This window comes from Nerophis ophidion, linkage group LG01, assembly GCF_033978795.1.
Source record: "Nerophis ophidion isolate RoL-2023_Sa linkage group LG01, RoL_Noph_v1.0, whole genome shotgun sequence".
Lineage (NCBI taxonomy): Eukaryota > Metazoa > Chordata > Actinopteri > Syngnathiformes > Syngnathidae > Nerophis > Nerophis ophidion.
In genome coordinates this window covers 7,764,233-7,782,223 of record NC_084611.1, presented here as the reverse complement: position 1 = coordinate 7,782,223, position 17,991 = coordinate 7,764,233, and the positions used below count along the sequence as shown (strand labels likewise).

The following is a 17,991-nucleotide window of genomic DNA, read 5'->3' as shown; positions in this document are numbered from 1 at the left end:
CGTTCCCTGCTTGACAGCAGTCTTTTTCAAAATAAAGGCATTGATTGAGCGATTGAAACTTTTATTAGTAGATTGCACAGTACAGTACATATTCTGTACAATTGACCACTAATTGGTAACACCCCAATAAGTTTTTCAACTTGTTTAAGTTCACGTTAATCAATTCATGGCATTTTACTATTGTTAGAAACAATGGTTCGCAAAAGTTGAGGTGGCGACTTGTCCAGGGTGTACCCCGCCTTCCGCCGATTGTAGCTGAGATAGGCGCCAGCGCCCCCCGCGACTCCAAAAGGGAATAAGCGGTAGAAAATGGATGGATGGATGGTTCGCACAAGTATCTACTAATCGTTACATTCTGTTCTCTATCATACACGGACGACATCATTTACTATTTAGACAAAACTATCCCGTCATTTATTGACCATTTCCTGTGCATCACTGAATCGTGTCCCTGTTGCAACACAATCAAGTTCCTAGAGCAGTTTTTCAACCTTTTTTGAGCCGATTCACATTTTTTTTAATAAAAAAAAATACAATGGCACACCACCAGCGGAAGAGGTTAACAAAAAAAAGAAACTCCACCAGGTTGTCGTGCGTTATTTTGAGTTTGTTGTTGTTTTCCTGTGTGTAGTGCTTTAGTTCCTGTCTTGCGCTGTTATTTTGGTGACTCTTCCAGTTTTGTTGGTGTTTTCCTGTAGCAGTTTTTCGTCTTCCTTCACCTGCTTTGTTTTAGCAATCAAGGCTATTTTAAGTTGTGCGTACGCTTTCCTTCTTTGTGGGGGACATTGTTGATTGTCATGTCATGTATGGGATGTGCTTTGTGGACGCCGTAAGTTTTTGCTGTCGTCCAGCATTCTTGTTTTTGTTTTTTTATACTTTGTAGCCAGTTCAGTTTTACATAGCCATCCCTATGCTTCAGTGCCTTTTCCTAGCGTTCATTTTTGGTTTAAGCGTTACATACCTTTTTACCTGCACACTGCCTCCCGCTGTGCACTGCATACTGGGATCACGACAAAATAATCCTCGACGCGTTCTGACTTCTACAAAACAATGAACTACTGTACATATATTATGTACATATGTTTTATTTTACATCGTTATATTTAGTCTATGTTAGATCCTTTATGGACTGGACTCTCACAATTATGTTAGATCCACTATGGACTGGACTCTCACAATTATGTTGGATCCACTATGGACTGGACTCTCGCTATTATATTAGATCCACTACGGACTGGACTCTCACTATTATGTTGGATCCACTATGGACTGGACTCCCATTATTATGTTGGATCCACTATGGACTGGACTCCCACTATTATGTTAGATCCACTATGGACTGGACTCTCACAATTATGTTAGATCCACTATGGACTGGACTCTCGCTATTATATTAGATCCACTACGGACTGGACTCTCACTATTATGCTGGATCCACTATGGACTGGACTCTCACAATTATGTTAGATCCACTATGGACTGGACTCTCACTACTATGTTAGAGCCACTATGGACTGGACTGTCACTATTATGTTTGATCCACTATGGACTGGAGTCTATTATGTTAGATCCACTATGGACTGGACTCTCACACTATTATGTTAGATCCACTATGGACTGGACTCACACTATTATGTTAGATCCACTATGGACTGGACTCTCACTATTATGTTGGATCCACTATGGACTGGACTCTCACTATTACGTTAGATCCACTATGGACTAGACTCTCACTATTATGTTAGATCCACTATGGACTGGACTCTCACTATTATGTTAGATCCACTACGGACTGGACTCTCACTACTATGTTAGAGCCACTATGGACTGGACTGTCACTATTATGTTAGATCCACTATGGACTTGAGTCTATTATGTTAGATCCACTATGGACTGGACTCTCTCACTACTATGTTAGATCCACTATGGACTGGACTCTCACAATATTATGTTAGATCCACCATGGACTGGACTTTCACTATTATGTTAGATCCACTATGGACTGGACTGTCACTATTATGTTAGATCCACTATGGACTGGACTCACACTATTATGTTAGATCCACTATGGACTGGACTCTCACTATTATGTTAGATCCACTATGGACTGGACTCTCACACTATTATGTTGGATCCACTATGGACTGGACTCTCACTATTACGTTAGATCCACTATGGACTGGACTCTCACTATTATGTTAGATCCACTATGGACTGGACTCTCACTATTATGTTAGATCCACTACGGACTGGACTCTCACTATTATGTTAGATCCACTATGGACTTGAGTCTATTATGTTAGATCCACTATGGACTGGACTCTCTCACTACTATGTTAGATCCACTATGGACTGGACTCTCACTATTACGTTAGATCCACTATGGACTAGACTCTCACTATTATGTTAGATCCACTATGGACTGGACTCTCACTATTATGTTAGATCCACTATGGACTGGACTCTCACTATTATGTTAGATCCACTACGGACTGGACTCTCACCACTATGTTAGATCCACTATGGACTGGACTCTCACTACTATGTTAGATCCACTATGGACTGGACTCTCGCACTTTTATGTTAGATCCACTATGGACTGGACTCTCACTATTATGTTAGATCCAATATGGACTGGACTCTCACTATTATGTTAGATCCAATATGGACTGGACTCTCACTATTATGTTAGATCCACTATGGACTGGACTCTCTCACTACTATGTTAGATCCACTATGGACTGGACTCTCACTATTACGTTAGATCCACTATGGACTAGACTCTCACTATTATGTTAGATCCACTATGGACTGGACTCTCACTATTATGTTAGATCCACTATGGACTGGACTCTCACTATTATGTTAGATCCACTACGGACTGGACTCTCACCACTATGTTAGATCCACTATGGACTGGACTCTCACTACTATGTTAGATCCACTATGGACTGGACTCTCGCACTTTTATGTTAGATCCACTATGGACTGGACTCTCACTATTATGTTAGATCCAATATGGACTGGACTCTCACTATTATGTTAGATCCAATATGGACTGGACTCTCACTATTATGTTAGATCCACTATGGACTGGACTCTCACTATTACGTTAGATCCACTATGGACTAGACTCTCACTATTATGTTAGATCCACTATGGACTGGACTCTCACTATTATGTTAGATCCACTACGGACTGGACTCTCACTACTATGTTAGAGCCACTATGGACTGGACTGTCACTATTATGTTAGATCCACTATGGACTGGACTCTCTCACTACTATGTTAGATCCACTATGGACTGGACTCTCACAATATTATGTTAGATCCACTATGGACTGGACTCTCACTATTATGTTAGATCCACTATGGACTGGACTGTCACTATTATGTTAGATCCACTATGGACTGGACTCACACTATTATGTTAGATCCACTATGGACTGGACTCTCACACTATTATGTTGGATCCACTATGGACTGGACTCTCACTATTACGTTAGATCCACTATGGACTGGACTCTCACTATTATGTTAGATCCACTATGGACTGGACTCACACTATTATGTTAGATCCACTACGGACTGGACTCTCACTATTATGTTAGATCCACTATGGACTGGACTCTCACTACTATGTTAGAGCCACTATGGACTGGACTCTCACTACTATGTTAGATCCACTATGGACTGGACTCTCACTACTATGTTAGATCCACTATGGACTGGACTCTCACTACTATGTTAGATCCACTACAGACTGGACTCTCACTATTATGTTAGATCCACTACGGACTGGACTCTCACTATTATGTTAGATCCACTATGGACTGGACTCTCACTACTATGTTAGAGCCACTATGGACTGGACTCTCACTACTATGTTAGATCCACTATGGACTGGACTCTCACTACTATGTTAGATCCACTATGGACTGGACTCTCACTACTATGTTAGATCCACTACAGACTGGACTCTCACTATTATGTTAGATCCACTACGGATTGGACTCTCACTATTACGTTAGATCCACTATGGACTGGACTCTCACTACTATGTTAGATCCACTATGGACTGGATTCTCACTATTATGTTAGATCCACTATGGACTGGACTCTCACTACTATGTTAGAGCCACTATGGACTGGACTCTCACTACTATGTTAGATCCACTATGGACTGGATTCTCACTATTATGTTAGATCCACTATGGACTGGACTCTCACTACTATGTTAGATCCACTACAGACTGGACTCTCACTATTATGTTAGATCCACTACGGATTGGACTCTCACTATTACGTTAGATCCACTATGGACTGGACTCTCACTATTATGTTAGATCCACTACGGACTGGACTCTCACTATTATGTTAGATCCACTATGGACTGGACTCTCACTATTATGTTAGATCCACTACGGACTGGACTCTCACTACTATGTTAGATCCACTCTACCTGCCTTGTCCTTTCCATCCTTCCACTTTCCATCATAGTAACTGAGCTACTGTGTGGAACAATTTCCCTTGTGGATCATTAAAGTTAGTCTAAGTCCAAGTCCCGGTCTAACTACCTGCTGCCACCTGCTGACATGGAGTATTACAAGATTACTTTGCCAAGAGGGGCGCTGGTGCCTAACTCAGCTACAATCGGGCGGAAGGCGGTGTACACCCCGGACAAGTCGCCACCTCACCGCAGGGCCATTTTTTTGGACCAATTAGGTGAAGTTGCATAATTTCCCAAGGCACACCAGACAATATCTCATGGCACACCAGTGTGCCGCGGCACAGTGGTTGAAAATCACTGGTCTAGGGAACGTTTATCTTAACAGTAGCTCCTGACTCTTACTCCCTCCGAGGTCTTAGTAAGTCTTTGCTGTCGTCCAGCATTGTGTTTTTGTTTGACTTTTTAGCCCGTTCAGTTTTAGTTTTGTTCTGCATAGACTTCCCTAAGCTTCAATGCCTTTTCTTAGGGGCACTCGCCTTTTCTTTATTTATTTTTGATTTAAGCATTAGACATCTTTTTACCTGCACCCACAGACATTTATTTCAGCCACGTCTTCTTCACGTTACCAACAATGCCCTCAGAAGTAGTAAAAAAAGCAAACAGAACTTAGTTAATCTGACATCCAAAAAAAAGAAAACACATAGATTTGACATATTAGAAGTAATCATACCCCGTTGGCCTCATACATTTTGAGGGAATAAAGTTTATTTTCAATCCGAGAATCCATTAAAGTCGCCCACATCAAACACTTGTCGTCTCATGCTGATTTTTTAAAAATTGCGTCACATATTAATTGCTCCCCCAACAACATGACCAGACAGGAACAAAAAATATATATTCCGCTCCAATAGACATGGGTTTTGGAACAAAAATAAAGTTCAAATAAACTTGCATGAATCAACCCAAGCAAATACCTTTTTAATCACATTATGTGTACAATATGAACTTATATTTATAGCAGGGGTAGGGAACCTATGGCTCTAGAGCCAGATGTGGCTCTTTTGATGACTGCATCTGGCTCTCAGATAAATCTTAGCTGACATTGCTTAACGCGATAATTATGAATAATTTCGCTGATAATCACAGTGCTAAAAATAACGTGCAAAATACAAAACATTCCCATGCATTTAAATCCATCCATCCGTTTTCTACCGCATCTGTTCAAGAAGTCGCATTAATGTTAAGAAGTATTTTGTGTCACAGCTTGCTGCGGGGTCGTTCTCCCAGGAAGGCGGACGGACTACTCGGGACATCATGGCATTTAGGTAAAAACGTGATTTAATTTTAACTAAAAAAATATACAAACAAAAATCGCTCACAGCGGAGGCACAACTTGGGCTAAAGAACAAAGCTAACGCATAAACAGACTAAGAACATAAATCAAACAAAACTTACATGAAGCACGAAACTATGGCAAGGCATGAAACAAGTCAGCACAGGGCGACTGACTGGCAAAGACGAGCTTAAATACTGCCTCTGATTAGTGCTCGGGAAGCAGAGACAGGTGGACAAAATGAGTAACCAAGGAAACCAGACAAGGGAGTGGAAAAAAACAGGAACTTAAAGAGTCCAAAGGACAAACAGCACATGGCCAAACAAAAACATGATCAACAGACATGACATTTGATTTATTATTGGTTAGCTTCAGAATAACAATGTTATTAAAAAGAATAAGAGACTTTTTATACTCTAAAAATGTTGGTCTTACTTAAAAATGCACGCATTTAGTTGTATTCAGTGTTAAAAAATATGATATGGCTCTCAAGGAAATACATTTTGAAATATTTGGCTTTCATGGCTCTCTCAGCCAAAAAGGTTCCCGACCCCTGATTTATACATTGTATTTATTTATTCTCACAAACTATGAAAAAATAATAAACAAATACACATGTTGCTTCTGTCAGCAGCTACACTGATAACCTCAAATAATCGACAACTTAAAAATGTAAACAATTTTTATCCATCCACATTTTGGGGGGTCTGGTTATAAAGACAGACATAAGGTCAACAATAGCAATGAAGAGGACTCGGAAAGTAGATCTCCGCCTGGCCCAATATAGGCATACTAAAAAAAATACTTGCTGAAAACCATGGGATCTCACACACAGTCTACTTCCTAATCTGATTCCTGACATTTCCTGAAAGTGTCATCACAAAAGGTTCATAACATTTTAATCTATGCTGCTAACAAACACATTGAATCAATGAAAAACAGACCATACCTGACTGGTCCAGCACCTGCTGCTTCCTGACCTGGACTCCAACCTGAGTTCACTGAATGAGAGCGCTAGACATCGAGCTAAAAGCCAAAGCTAATAACAGAATGTCCAGCACAAACTCTTAAAGGGGGGTCGTATTGTCATTTGTTTGTTTTTACTTTTAAAACACCTCCTTGTGGTCTACATCAGTGTTTTTCAACCTTGTTTAAGCCAAGGCTCATTTTTTTGCGTTGAAAATATCCGGAGGCGAACCACCAGCAGAAATCATTAAAAAAACGAAACTGAGTTGACAGTAAAAAGTCGTCGTCGCAATTGTTGGATATGACTTTAAACCATAACCAACTATGTATCAATATAGCTCTTGTCTCAAAGTAGGTGTACTGTCACATCAAACCCATTTTTTTTGCTGTTTTCTATGTGTCGTGTTTTGGTTCTTGTCTTGTGCTCCTATTTTGGTGGCTTTTTCTCTTTTTTTTTTATATTTTCCTGTAGGATTTGCATGTCTTCCTTTGAGCGATATTTCCCACATCTACTTTGTTTTAGCAATCAATAATCAGTTGTTTCTATCCTTCTTTGTGTGGACATTGTTGACTGTCCGCAGTAAGTCTTTGCTGTCGTCCAGCATTCTGTTTTTGTTTTACTTTGCAGCCCGTTCAGCTTTAGTTTTGTTCTGCATAGCATTCCCTAAGCTTCAATGCCTTTTTATAGGGGCACTCCCCTTTTCTTTATTTTTGATTTAAGCATTAGACATATTTTTACCTGCACTCTGCCTCCCCGTGAATGCGTGGGTTCCCTCCGGGTACTCCGGCTTCCTCCCACCTCCAAAGACATGCACCTGGGGATAGGTTGATTGGCAACACTAAATGGTCCCTAGTGTGTGAATATGAGTGTGAATGTTGTCTGTCTATCTGTGTTGGCCCTGCGATGAGGTGGCGACTTGTCCAGGGTGTACCCTGCCTTTCGCCCGATTGTAGCTGAGATAGGCGCCAGCGCCCCCCGTGATCCCGATAGGGAATACACGGTAGAAAATGGATGGATGGACCCTGCCTCCCGCTGTTTCCGACATCTACAAAGCAATTAGCTACCAGCTGCCACCTACTGATACGGAAGAGTATTACACGGTTACTCTGCCGAGCTCTAGACAGCACGAACACTCAACAACAACACATCATTTGCAGACTATATTTACTGGTTTGCAAAAAATATTTTAACCCAAATAGGTGAAATTAGATCATCTCCCACGGCACACCAGACTGTATTTCCCGGCACAGTGGTTGAAAAACATGGATCTATCTTAACCGGGCACATAGCTCCGCCCCCTCTGAAGTCATGAGCACTCCTGCAAAAGGGGATACAAATAATTGCTATTGCGACATCCGGTGGACATATTTAGAAGAGCAGTTTCTTTCATTCAGAAATCTCAGCTAATTTTTATACTTACCAAAAATCATCTCGCAGGCCAGATAAAACCTAACGTATGTTTGACACCACTGACCTATATGGTAAAGAACTTCAAAAAGTTTCTCAAACAAATCAAATTTTACAAAATGATCGCTACAGACTACTTCACAAGATGAAAGTGACATGTTTGAGAGGCATTTTCTCGACACGCATTTTTAGTTTGCCTGACTTTATTACCTTTAAAGGGGAACATTATCAGCAGACCTATGTAAGCGTCAATATATACCTTGATGTTGCAGAAAAAAGACCATATATATTTTTTAACCGATTTCCGAACTCTAAGTGGGTGAATTTTGGCGAATTAAACGCCTTTCTGTTTATGGCTCTTTTGGCGATGACGTTAGAACGTGACGTCGCCGAGGTAATACAGCCGCCATTTTCATTTACACATTACAAACACCGGGTCTCAGCTCTGTTATTTTCCGTTTTTTTGACTATTTTTTGGAACCTTGGAGACATCATGCCTCGTCGGTGTGTTGTCGGAGGGTGTAACAACACTAACAGGGAGGGATTCAAGTTGCACCACTGGCCCCAAGATGCCAAAGTGTCTGCCGCCAGACCCCCATTGAATGTGCCGGAGTGTCTCCACATTTTACCGGCGATGACAGACATGGCACAGAGATGTATGGATAACCTGCAGATGCATTTGCAACGATAAAGACAACGAAACCACAAAGGTGAGTTTTGTTGATGTTGACTTATGTGCTAATCAGACATATTTGGTCGCGGCGTGACTGCCTTCTAATCGATGCTAACATGCTACGCTAATCGATACTAACATGCTATCTACCGGCGGTGCTAAAGCAGACATGGCACAGAGATGTATGGATAACCTGCAGATGCATTTGCAACTATATTACGTTTCCTTCCACCCACATTTAATGCGAAACAAACACTTACCAATCGACGGATTTAAGTTGCTCCAGTGTCAAAAGATGCGAAAGTCCTGATCGTTTGGTCCGCACATTTTACCGGCGATGCTAACGCAGCTATTCGGCCATGCTATGGCTATGAATAGCGTCAATAGCTGTTCGCTCAATAGCTTCAGTTTCTTCTTCAATACTTTCATACTCCAACCATCTGTTTCAATACATGCGTAATCTGTTGAATCGCTGAAATCCGAGTCTGAATCCGAGCTAATGTCGCTATATCTTGCTGTGGTATTCCCATTGTTTGTTTACATTGGCAGCACTGTGTGACGTCACAGGGAAATGGCCAGTGGCTTCGAGAGAGCGAAAATAAGGCACTTTAAAGCTTTATTTAGGGATATTCCGGGACCGGTAAAATTTTGGAAAAAACTTCAAAAAATACAACAAGCCACTGGGAATTGATTTCTATTGTTTTTAACCCTTTTGAAATTGTGATAATGTTCCCCTTCAAGAAACCACTCCTATCTAAACTCTATAAAAGCTCTTTCCCATCTCTTTGTTTGCACGTTTGGAACTTTTAAGAAGAGCACATGCAAAACAACATTTTTAGTTCAAACTCTAACCTTACTAACGTGTCTTTGACCATATTTTGTTAGGTTTAAGCTTGTTCGCCCTCCATGAGCATCACACCATGACAAAGCAAAGCGAATGTGACGTCATTTGCGATTCAGCAATACCTCGGATATTTGAGAAAGAAGAAGTCAACTTATTTTGAGGAGGTTCTGAGTGAATGCCGTCACATATAAGAAACCTATCACAAACTAAACAGTTGTTCGGTTACTTTCCCGTGTGTGTTCTTATGTTTCACTGCGTCTGCACGATAATAAAACCTTTTACTGCAAAATGCACAGCAAAATAGTTTTTTCGTTGGCTTGAAAAATGGTTTTACCAAAAATTGAACATTTAAATGATTTGTATTCCTGTGTGTGTTCTCAAGTGTTGAGTCAATTTGCATTTTCTGGCAAATATTTTTCCACAAACCGAGCAATTAAATGATTTTCCTTCCGTGTGTAATTTAATGTGTTGAATCAAATTGCCTTTATAAGAAAAGAGTCTCCCGCAAACTGAACATTCATATGGTTTTTCTCCGGTGTGTGTTTTCATGTGGTGAATCAAATTGGTTTTATGCGGAAAGTTTCTATCACAAACTGAACAATTAAAAGGCTTTTCTCCCGTGTGCGTTCTCATGTGTTGGATCAAATTACTTCTTTGAGAAAAACTTTTACCGCAATCTGAACAATTACATGTTTTTTCTCCTGTGTGTGTTTTCATGTGTTGAGTCAAACTACTCTTTTGAGTAAACCTTTTCGCACAAACTGAGCAGTGGAACGGCTTCTCTCCTGTGTGCGTTGTCATGTGTGGAATCAAATTGCTTTTTTGAGTAAAGCGTTTGCCACAAATTGAACAATCAAATGGTTTTTCTCCTGTGTGCGTTCTCGAGTGTCGAATCAAATGGCCCTTTTGAGAAAAGCTTTTACCACAAACCGAGCAGGTCAAACATTGTTTACCTTTCCTTTTTTTAGGGCATTTAGAGTGTTTGTTGTCAGTTTGAGTCCTCTTATCACCCTCACAGTCTGTATCGCTGGTTAAAGTTAGTTCAACCTCGTCTTCAGCCTCACTATCTGATAGTGGAGCTAAGAGGTTGTCTACTTGTGGTTTCTCGTCATCATCTTCAATCTTCACAGAGACGACGGTCAGTGGCAACTTGGTGAGATCGGCCTCATGCAGTCCTAGAAGACACTCTCCCTCCTGAGTGATCCAGAGTTCCTCCTCCTCCTCTTTAATACAGGGTGGTTGTGGAGTCTCCTGCTTCAAATTCGAGCTCCCCACCGGCGAATGAGGGGCAAGTTCTTCTGGATGACTAACCAGCTGCTGGATGTCTGCAGGACACAAACAACACAAACATACTTTAGTTCACACATGATCTAAGACAGGGGTCGGCAACCTTAACGACTCAAAGAGCCATTCTGACCAGTTTCACAAAATGAGGAAGACGCAGCTATTCTCGCCAATATCTGCTGGTGGTCACCCAGATGACAAGAATAAGGGCATGCTATGAAGCCATTGCCCTAAACACCTTCTACAACATGTACAAACTGCTTGCCAGTCCAGCAACATGTTGTGAGAGGCTTCCGCAGATGCACGCACACGACTGGAAGGCATACTGGGTGACACAGAGTACACTGACGGTAGTGATATAAACAACTTTAACACCTCTGCTAATATGCGCCACATTGTGAACCCACACAAAAGAAGAATGAAAAATACATTGCGGGAGAAAATCCTCACAGTAACACAACATAAACGCAACACAACAAATACCCAGAATCCTTTTCATCCATGACACACACTGACTATGTTATACACCCCGCGAGCACCAAACTCCGCCCACCTCAACCACGCAGGGAGGGTTTGGTGCTCGCGGGGTGTATAACATAGTCAGGAGAGGCATTGAATTCCGGAATCTCCCCGCAACAATCTAGGGCAGGGGTGGGCATTACGTCGATCGCGATCGACTGGTCGATCTCGGAGGGTGTGTCAGTCGATCTCAAGCCAGGCATTAAAAATAGACATAAAAATGAGCAATCATCAATCATACCAAGACTTCACTTTCGTCAGTTGTTTGACATTCTCGGCACCCGAGGATCTTGTGAGATGACGCTGGCTGCTGCGAGCTCATATTTAAGAAAAAAATCACTAACAGGGCGGACGCAGAGAAACACATTTTATTTGTAGAGACTCTGTACCTACTGTCAAAACTCTAAAGAGCGACTGCACAGTTCCTGTCTTCACCATAAAAGACCTGTTTCATCCTGCCTGTGCTAACACAATAAGAGTCTCAGAAAGCTAGCGTGCACAAGCTAGCAAGCTACGGAGTTTGATGCCGATGTATTTCTCCCCCGCCCTCAGCGACCGCTTTCTCACTTGCTTGCCCACCCGCACACTCACTGACGTCACTCACCTGCTGCCAGACATTAAAGGGCCACACACATATGCTACTCTCATAACAAAGTGTTTAAAAACGAGTGTGCAAGTTGGACAAATGAGATGCCAAATCCAACCACTTTCATGTGGTATTGGACAGAAAGGAGGACTTTTTTTTCCCTCCATTTGAAAATGCGGACGTTATCAGCACCACTGTCTGATTCCAATCAATGCAAGTCATCAGAATCAGGTAATACACCAACTTATATTCTTGTCTTCATGAAAGAAAGGAATCTATGTGTGTTAAACATGCTTGTATTATCATTAAACACCATTAACTTGTTAACAAAAATGTCTCTTTCATGAATAAATAAATATAAATTATAAATAGGAATGAGGTAAATCTCCTCGACTTGGTCAATTGAAAAGTAGCTCGCCTGCAGAAAAAGTGTGAGCGCCCCTGATCTAGGGGGTCGGCGATTGTGCAGCTGAGCCGCATCAGAGTTGCCAAAGAGCCACGGGTTGCCGACCCCTGATCTAAGAGATGTTTCTCCATGAACTTGCTACACACTTTCTTCTGTGTGTGTGTGTGTGTAGTGTTTCATGGCCGTTCATTTATGTGTGAAAATGGAGAAGATGCAGGTGGGGGCCGCCTTGGTGTCCTGGGTTGTAGATGACCTGACTAACAGACCATATTACGTGCGACTGCAGGACTGTGTGTCTGACAGGCTGGTCAGCAACACCGGGGCCCCGCAGGGCACAGTCCTCTCCCCCTTCCTCTTCACCATTTACACCACAGATTTCCACTATCAGTCAGAGTCCTGCCACCTTCAGAAGTTTTCTGATGACTCTGCGATAGTGGGGTGTATTGAGGATGGTGATGATGAGGAATACAGGGCACTGGTGGAGGACTTTGTCACATGCTGTGGAAAGAACCACCTCCAGCTCAATGGGACGAAGACCAAGGAGCTGGTTGTGGACCTGGGAAGGAGGAGGAGTACTCCGGCGACCCCTGTTTCCATCAGAGGGGTCGATGTGGACATGGTTGAGGATTATGAATACCTCGGTGTACACATGGACAACAAGCTGAATGGGTCAAAACACGCTGAGGTCCTCTACAAGAAGGGACAGAGCCGCCTCTACTTCCTCAGGAGGCTAGGATCCTTCAACGTCTGTACAAAGATGTTGAAGATGTTCTACGAGTCGGTGGTGGCGGGCGCCTTCTTGTACGCCGTGGCTTGCTGGGGCAGCGGGCTGAGAGTGAGGGACACAAACAGACTGGACAAGTTGGTAGAGAAGGCCAGTAACGTGGTGGGAGTGGAGCTAGACTCTGGCGGTGATGAAAGAGAGGACAAGTCTAGCAAAACTCCTAGCCATTATGGACAACACCTCCCACCCACTACACTCTGACATTGTGGAGAGAATGAGCACGTTCAGTGGAAGGCTCAGACTCCCAAAATGTAACACAGAACGACACAGGAGGTCCTTCATACCGACAGCCATCAGACTGTATAATGCATATGTTCCTTGACTGCACTTAAATGTAGAATATATTTATATTATTCATATATTATACATATATAATATATTTTATATATTTTTCATTATTATTATTGTTTATTGTGAGCGAACTGTGGTGCTGAATTTCCCCCAGGGATCAATAAAGTATTTTCTATTCTATTCCATCTATTCTATTTAGTGCCTTGCCAGAATGATGGATCAATGTTTACATGACTTGGCTTGGACTTGGATGCTAGTACCACAGAAAACATCTGTATAGATGGACATTTTCTGTCACAAAATCTGGATTTTTTTCAGTCAAAAAAATCTGGTTTATTTCTGTCAAAAATTCTTGGTTTTTCTCTGTTAAAAAGTCTGTATTTTTTTCCGTCAAAATGTCAGGGTTTTTTTTCCGTCAAAAAGTCGCAGGTTTTTTTCTGTCACAAAGTCAATATTTTTTCTTTCAAAAAATCTGGATTTTTTTTTACTGTCAAAAAAATCTGGATTTTTTTTTACTGTCAAAAAAAATCTGGATTTTTTCTGTCAAAAAATCTGGGTTTTTCTGTGTTAAAGTCATAATTTTTCTGTGTTAAAAAGTCAGGATTTTTGTCTGTTCAACAGTCGGGATATTTTCTGTCAAAAGGTCGAGTTTTTTTCTGTCAAAAAAATCGGGATTATTTCCATCAAAAATTTTGGAATTTTTTTTTTCCGTTCAAAAATGTAGATTTTTCTCTGTAAAGAATCTGGATTTTTTTCTGTCGAAAAGTCGGGATTTTTTTCTGACACAAAGTTGGGATTTTTTCTGACACAAAGTTAGAATTTTTCCTGACAAAATGTCGGGGGTTTTTTTGTCAAAAAGTCGAGATTTTTTCTGTGAAAAATTTGGGATTTTTCTGTTTTGCAAAAATCGGGATTTTTCTCTGTTAAAAAGTCTGAATATTTTCTGTCAAAAAATCGGGATTTTTTCGGCCAAAAAGTCAGGATTTTTTTTTTTCCGTCAACAGGTCGAGATTTTTCTATGTAAACAATCTGGATTTTTTGGTCCAAAAATTTAATTTTTTTTTTAGATGTTATTGTAGTGTCCTGGAAGGGTTAGTGCTAGTGAATGCAAGTATGCCTTGTATTCACTTGTGTGTTAGGCATTATGTGATTGTGCCGGCCTGCAAAGGCAGTGCCTTCAAGGTTTATTGTCGATCTGTACTTCTCCCTACGTCTGTGTACCACTCCGTACAGTGGTTTTTTAAAAAGTCATTAATTTTACTTTTTGAAACCAATACGGATAATTTACGATATTGCATTTTAAAGCATGTATCTGCCGATAATATCAGCAGTCCGATATTATCGGACATCTCTACTTTATGCCTTTGTTTTCGCCCTCTTTTTGTTCCCCTGTGTGCACGATCCTTAAAGGGGAACATTATCCCCAGACCTATGCAAGCGTCAATATATACCTTGATGTTGCAGAAAAAAGACCATAAGTTTTTTTTAACCGATTTCCGATCAAATCAGCTCTGTTATTTTCCGTTTTTTCGACTGTTTTCCGGTACCTTGGAGACATCATGCCTCGTCGGTGTGTTGTCGGAGGGTGTAACAACACTAACAGAGACGGATTCAAGTTGCACCACTGGCCAAAGGATGCGAAAGTCCCTCGTTTGTTCCGCACACTTTACCGACGACAGCTATGCCAGGTAGTCGCAAGAAGGATCACTAGCGCCCTCTACCACCAGGAGGCGGGAGTCATTTATCCTGCGACACTCAAAGCAGATGCATTTCCTACGATAAAGTCAAAGAAATCTGCAATATTGGAAAATAGACCACCATTGAATCTGCCAGAGTTCCTCGTGAGCTATTCAGGGATGACGGCAGTCTCTTCCCGCAGACGAGCGAGGTAAACCCCCTGGATGTCTTGGCTAAGACATTATTAATGCCACTTCGTTTTCTGTCTCATTTTATCCACCAAACTTATAACGTTGTGCATGAATGCACTAAGGTGAGTTTTGTTGATGTTATTGACTTATGTGGAGTGTGCTAATCAGACATATTTGGTCATGGCATGACTGCAAGCTAATCAATGCTAACATGCTATTTAGGCTAGCTGTATGTACATATTGCATCAATATGCCTCATTTGTAGCTATATTTGCATTCAGCCTTCCCCTCCACCCACATTTAATGCCAAACAAACACATACCAATCATTGGTTAGAAGGCAATCGCCGAATTCGTCCTCGCTTCCTCCTGTGCTGCTGTCTGTCGTGATATGGCTGAATAGCTTCAGTTTTTTCTTCAATTTTGTTTCCGCTATTTGCCTCCACACTCCAACAATCCGTTTCAATACATGCGTAATCCGAGTATGAATCCGAGCTAATATCGCTATACCTTTCTGTGGTATCCGCCATGTTTGTTTCTGTGTGGTCACGCTGTGACGTCACAGGATAATGGACTGGTGGATATAACGACGATTAAAATCAGGCACTTTGAAGCCGTTTTTCGGGATATTGCGTGATGGGTAAAATTTTGAGAAAAACTTTTAAAAATGAAATAAGCCACTGGGAACTGATTTTTATTGGTTTTAACCATTCAGAAATTGTGATAATGTTCCCCTTAAAAGTCGTCATTTTTCTGTGTTAAAAAGTCGGGATTTTTCTCTGTTAAACAGTCGGGACTTTTACGGTCAAAAAGTCAGGGTGTTTTTTTCTGTCAAAAGGTCAGGATTTTTTCTGCCAAAAATTTTAGATTTTTTCTGTTGAAAAGTAGAGATTTGTTTCTGTCAAAAACTCAAGATTTTTCTATGTAAAAAAATCTGGATTTTTTCTGTCAAAAAATTTGATTTTTTTAGATGTTAAAGTAGCGTCCCAGAAGAGTTAGTGCTGCAAGGGGTTCTGGGTATTCGTTCCATTGTTTTTATGTTGTGTTACAGTGCGGATGTTCTCCCGAAATGTGTTTGTCATTTTTGTTTGGTGTGGGTTCACAGTGTAGCGCATATTTGTAACAGTGTTAAAGTTGTTTATACGGCCACCCTCAGTGTGAGCTGTATGGCTGTTGACCAATTATGCGTTGCATTCACTTGTGTGTGCTTGAAATTAACGTTATCATTAAACCAGTTAAAAGATCATACAACTTGTCAGCATTTCTTGACATCTTTGAGTAAAGACCATTGTTAAACCCGTCCAACGCTACATTATTATGTGACCGAGCCAGCACGCTGTTTATACGGAGGAAAAGCGGACGCCTGGACAGCATGCGGCTGTTAAAGGGTGAAGGTTTCAGGTGAGAGAGGACGCTAAAGGCAGTGCTTTTAAGGCACGCCCCCAATATTGTTGTCCGGGTTGAAATCGGGAGAAATTTGTGATAATGGTTTCCCCGGGAGATTTTCAGGAGGGGCACTGAAATTCGGGAGTCTCCCAGGAAAATCGGGAGGGTTGACAAGTATGGGTGAAGTATCTTACATTCCACAATCCAAAATATATTTTGGGTTGTTTATAAAACTCAAATTCAGATATTTGAATTTGCTTTTGTAACTTTCTTTGAAGTGGCTGGGGAGAGGAAAGTCTGGGCTTCCCTGCTTAGGCTGCTGCCCCCGCGACCCGACCTCGGATAAGCGGAAGAAGATGGATGGATGGAATTTTCTTTGACTTTATGAGCTGCGATGATTCCCAATCAAAAGTTGGCAGTAATCATATATATTTTTGTTCTTTATTACCTCCAATCCTCTGTAGGTTGATGTAGACATGTGCTCCAGTCTTCTCTTCCCCAAAATCATTATTTTCTTTACACAAGCTCTTCCACTTTCTTCATGTGACTTTTGCATTCTTTCATCTCCTCTGATGTGAACTCCACTGCCTTCTTCAAGCTAACAATCATGGCGGCTCTTTGTTTACATTCTTCAACAGTCGGCTTATTTCTCATCAACACTCTCCTCGGGACTTGAAATAGCTTTCTAATGAATGAAACTTCAACTCACTCACCTTCATCTTTGGTCTTTATCTCCGTTGATGATTTGCTGGAAGTTTCTGATTGTCTTTCATGTTCTCTTTGACATGACGTCACCATCTTAGCATAGCAGTAGTCGTCCATCTTCTATCACGTCTTCAATCTTCACTTCAGGTAACACGCCGTCGCTCCGAACTCAACTTCCGTTTCGTGGGCTTTGTTGCAGACAAACCGAGAGGTATTTGATGCTATATTTGATCCTGTAAAGGTGAAAGCTCTCCGGGAAGCCATTCAGTCCGCCACCTTTGTGTGTTCGCTTCGTCACTGTTCGATCCGATTGCGCATGCGCTAGAGGTCGGCACTTCCCGTTCCCGACTTGTCGGCAGTTTTTTCAAAATAAAGCCATTTATAAATGAACCAAAAATATGGCTTATTTTATCTTTGTGGAAAATATTTGACACAATGTGTTGTCAAACTTACTTGTAAGCAACTGTGACACTATTGTTCTTTTTGTA

The 17,991-nt window shown here is 41.3% G+C and overlaps 2 protein-coding genes across 3 annotated transcripts in view; one reads left to right on the top strand and one right to left on the bottom strand.

The window, feature by feature from the left end:
* Positions 1-17,991, top strand: part of LOC133538135 (gastrula zinc finger protein XlCGF26.1-like) — a 263,415-nt gene that overhangs the window by 84,186 nt on the left and 161,238 nt on the right. The gene's annotated exons all lie outside the window — the stretch shown is intronic.
* Positions 7,179-17,834, bottom strand: LOC133556018 (gastrula zinc finger protein XlCGF8.2DB-like). Of its 2 annotated transcripts, XM_061905704.1 has the most exons (3): positions 17,512-17,834; positions 10,629-11,000; positions 7,179-8,069 (listed from the first exon to the last, which is right to left on the bottom strand). In XM_061905704.1, exons 1-3 carry the CDS (start codon positions 17,618-17,620, stop codon positions 8,020-8,022), a joined length of 531 nt encoding a protein of 176 aa, XP_061761688.1. In that variant the 5' UTR covers positions 17,621-17,834; the 3' UTR covers positions 7,179-8,019. The 2 variants fall into 2 exon arrangements, with proteins under 2 accessions (XP_061761688.1, XP_061761618.1); XM_061905634.1 differs by having other exon boundaries at positions 7,179-11,000.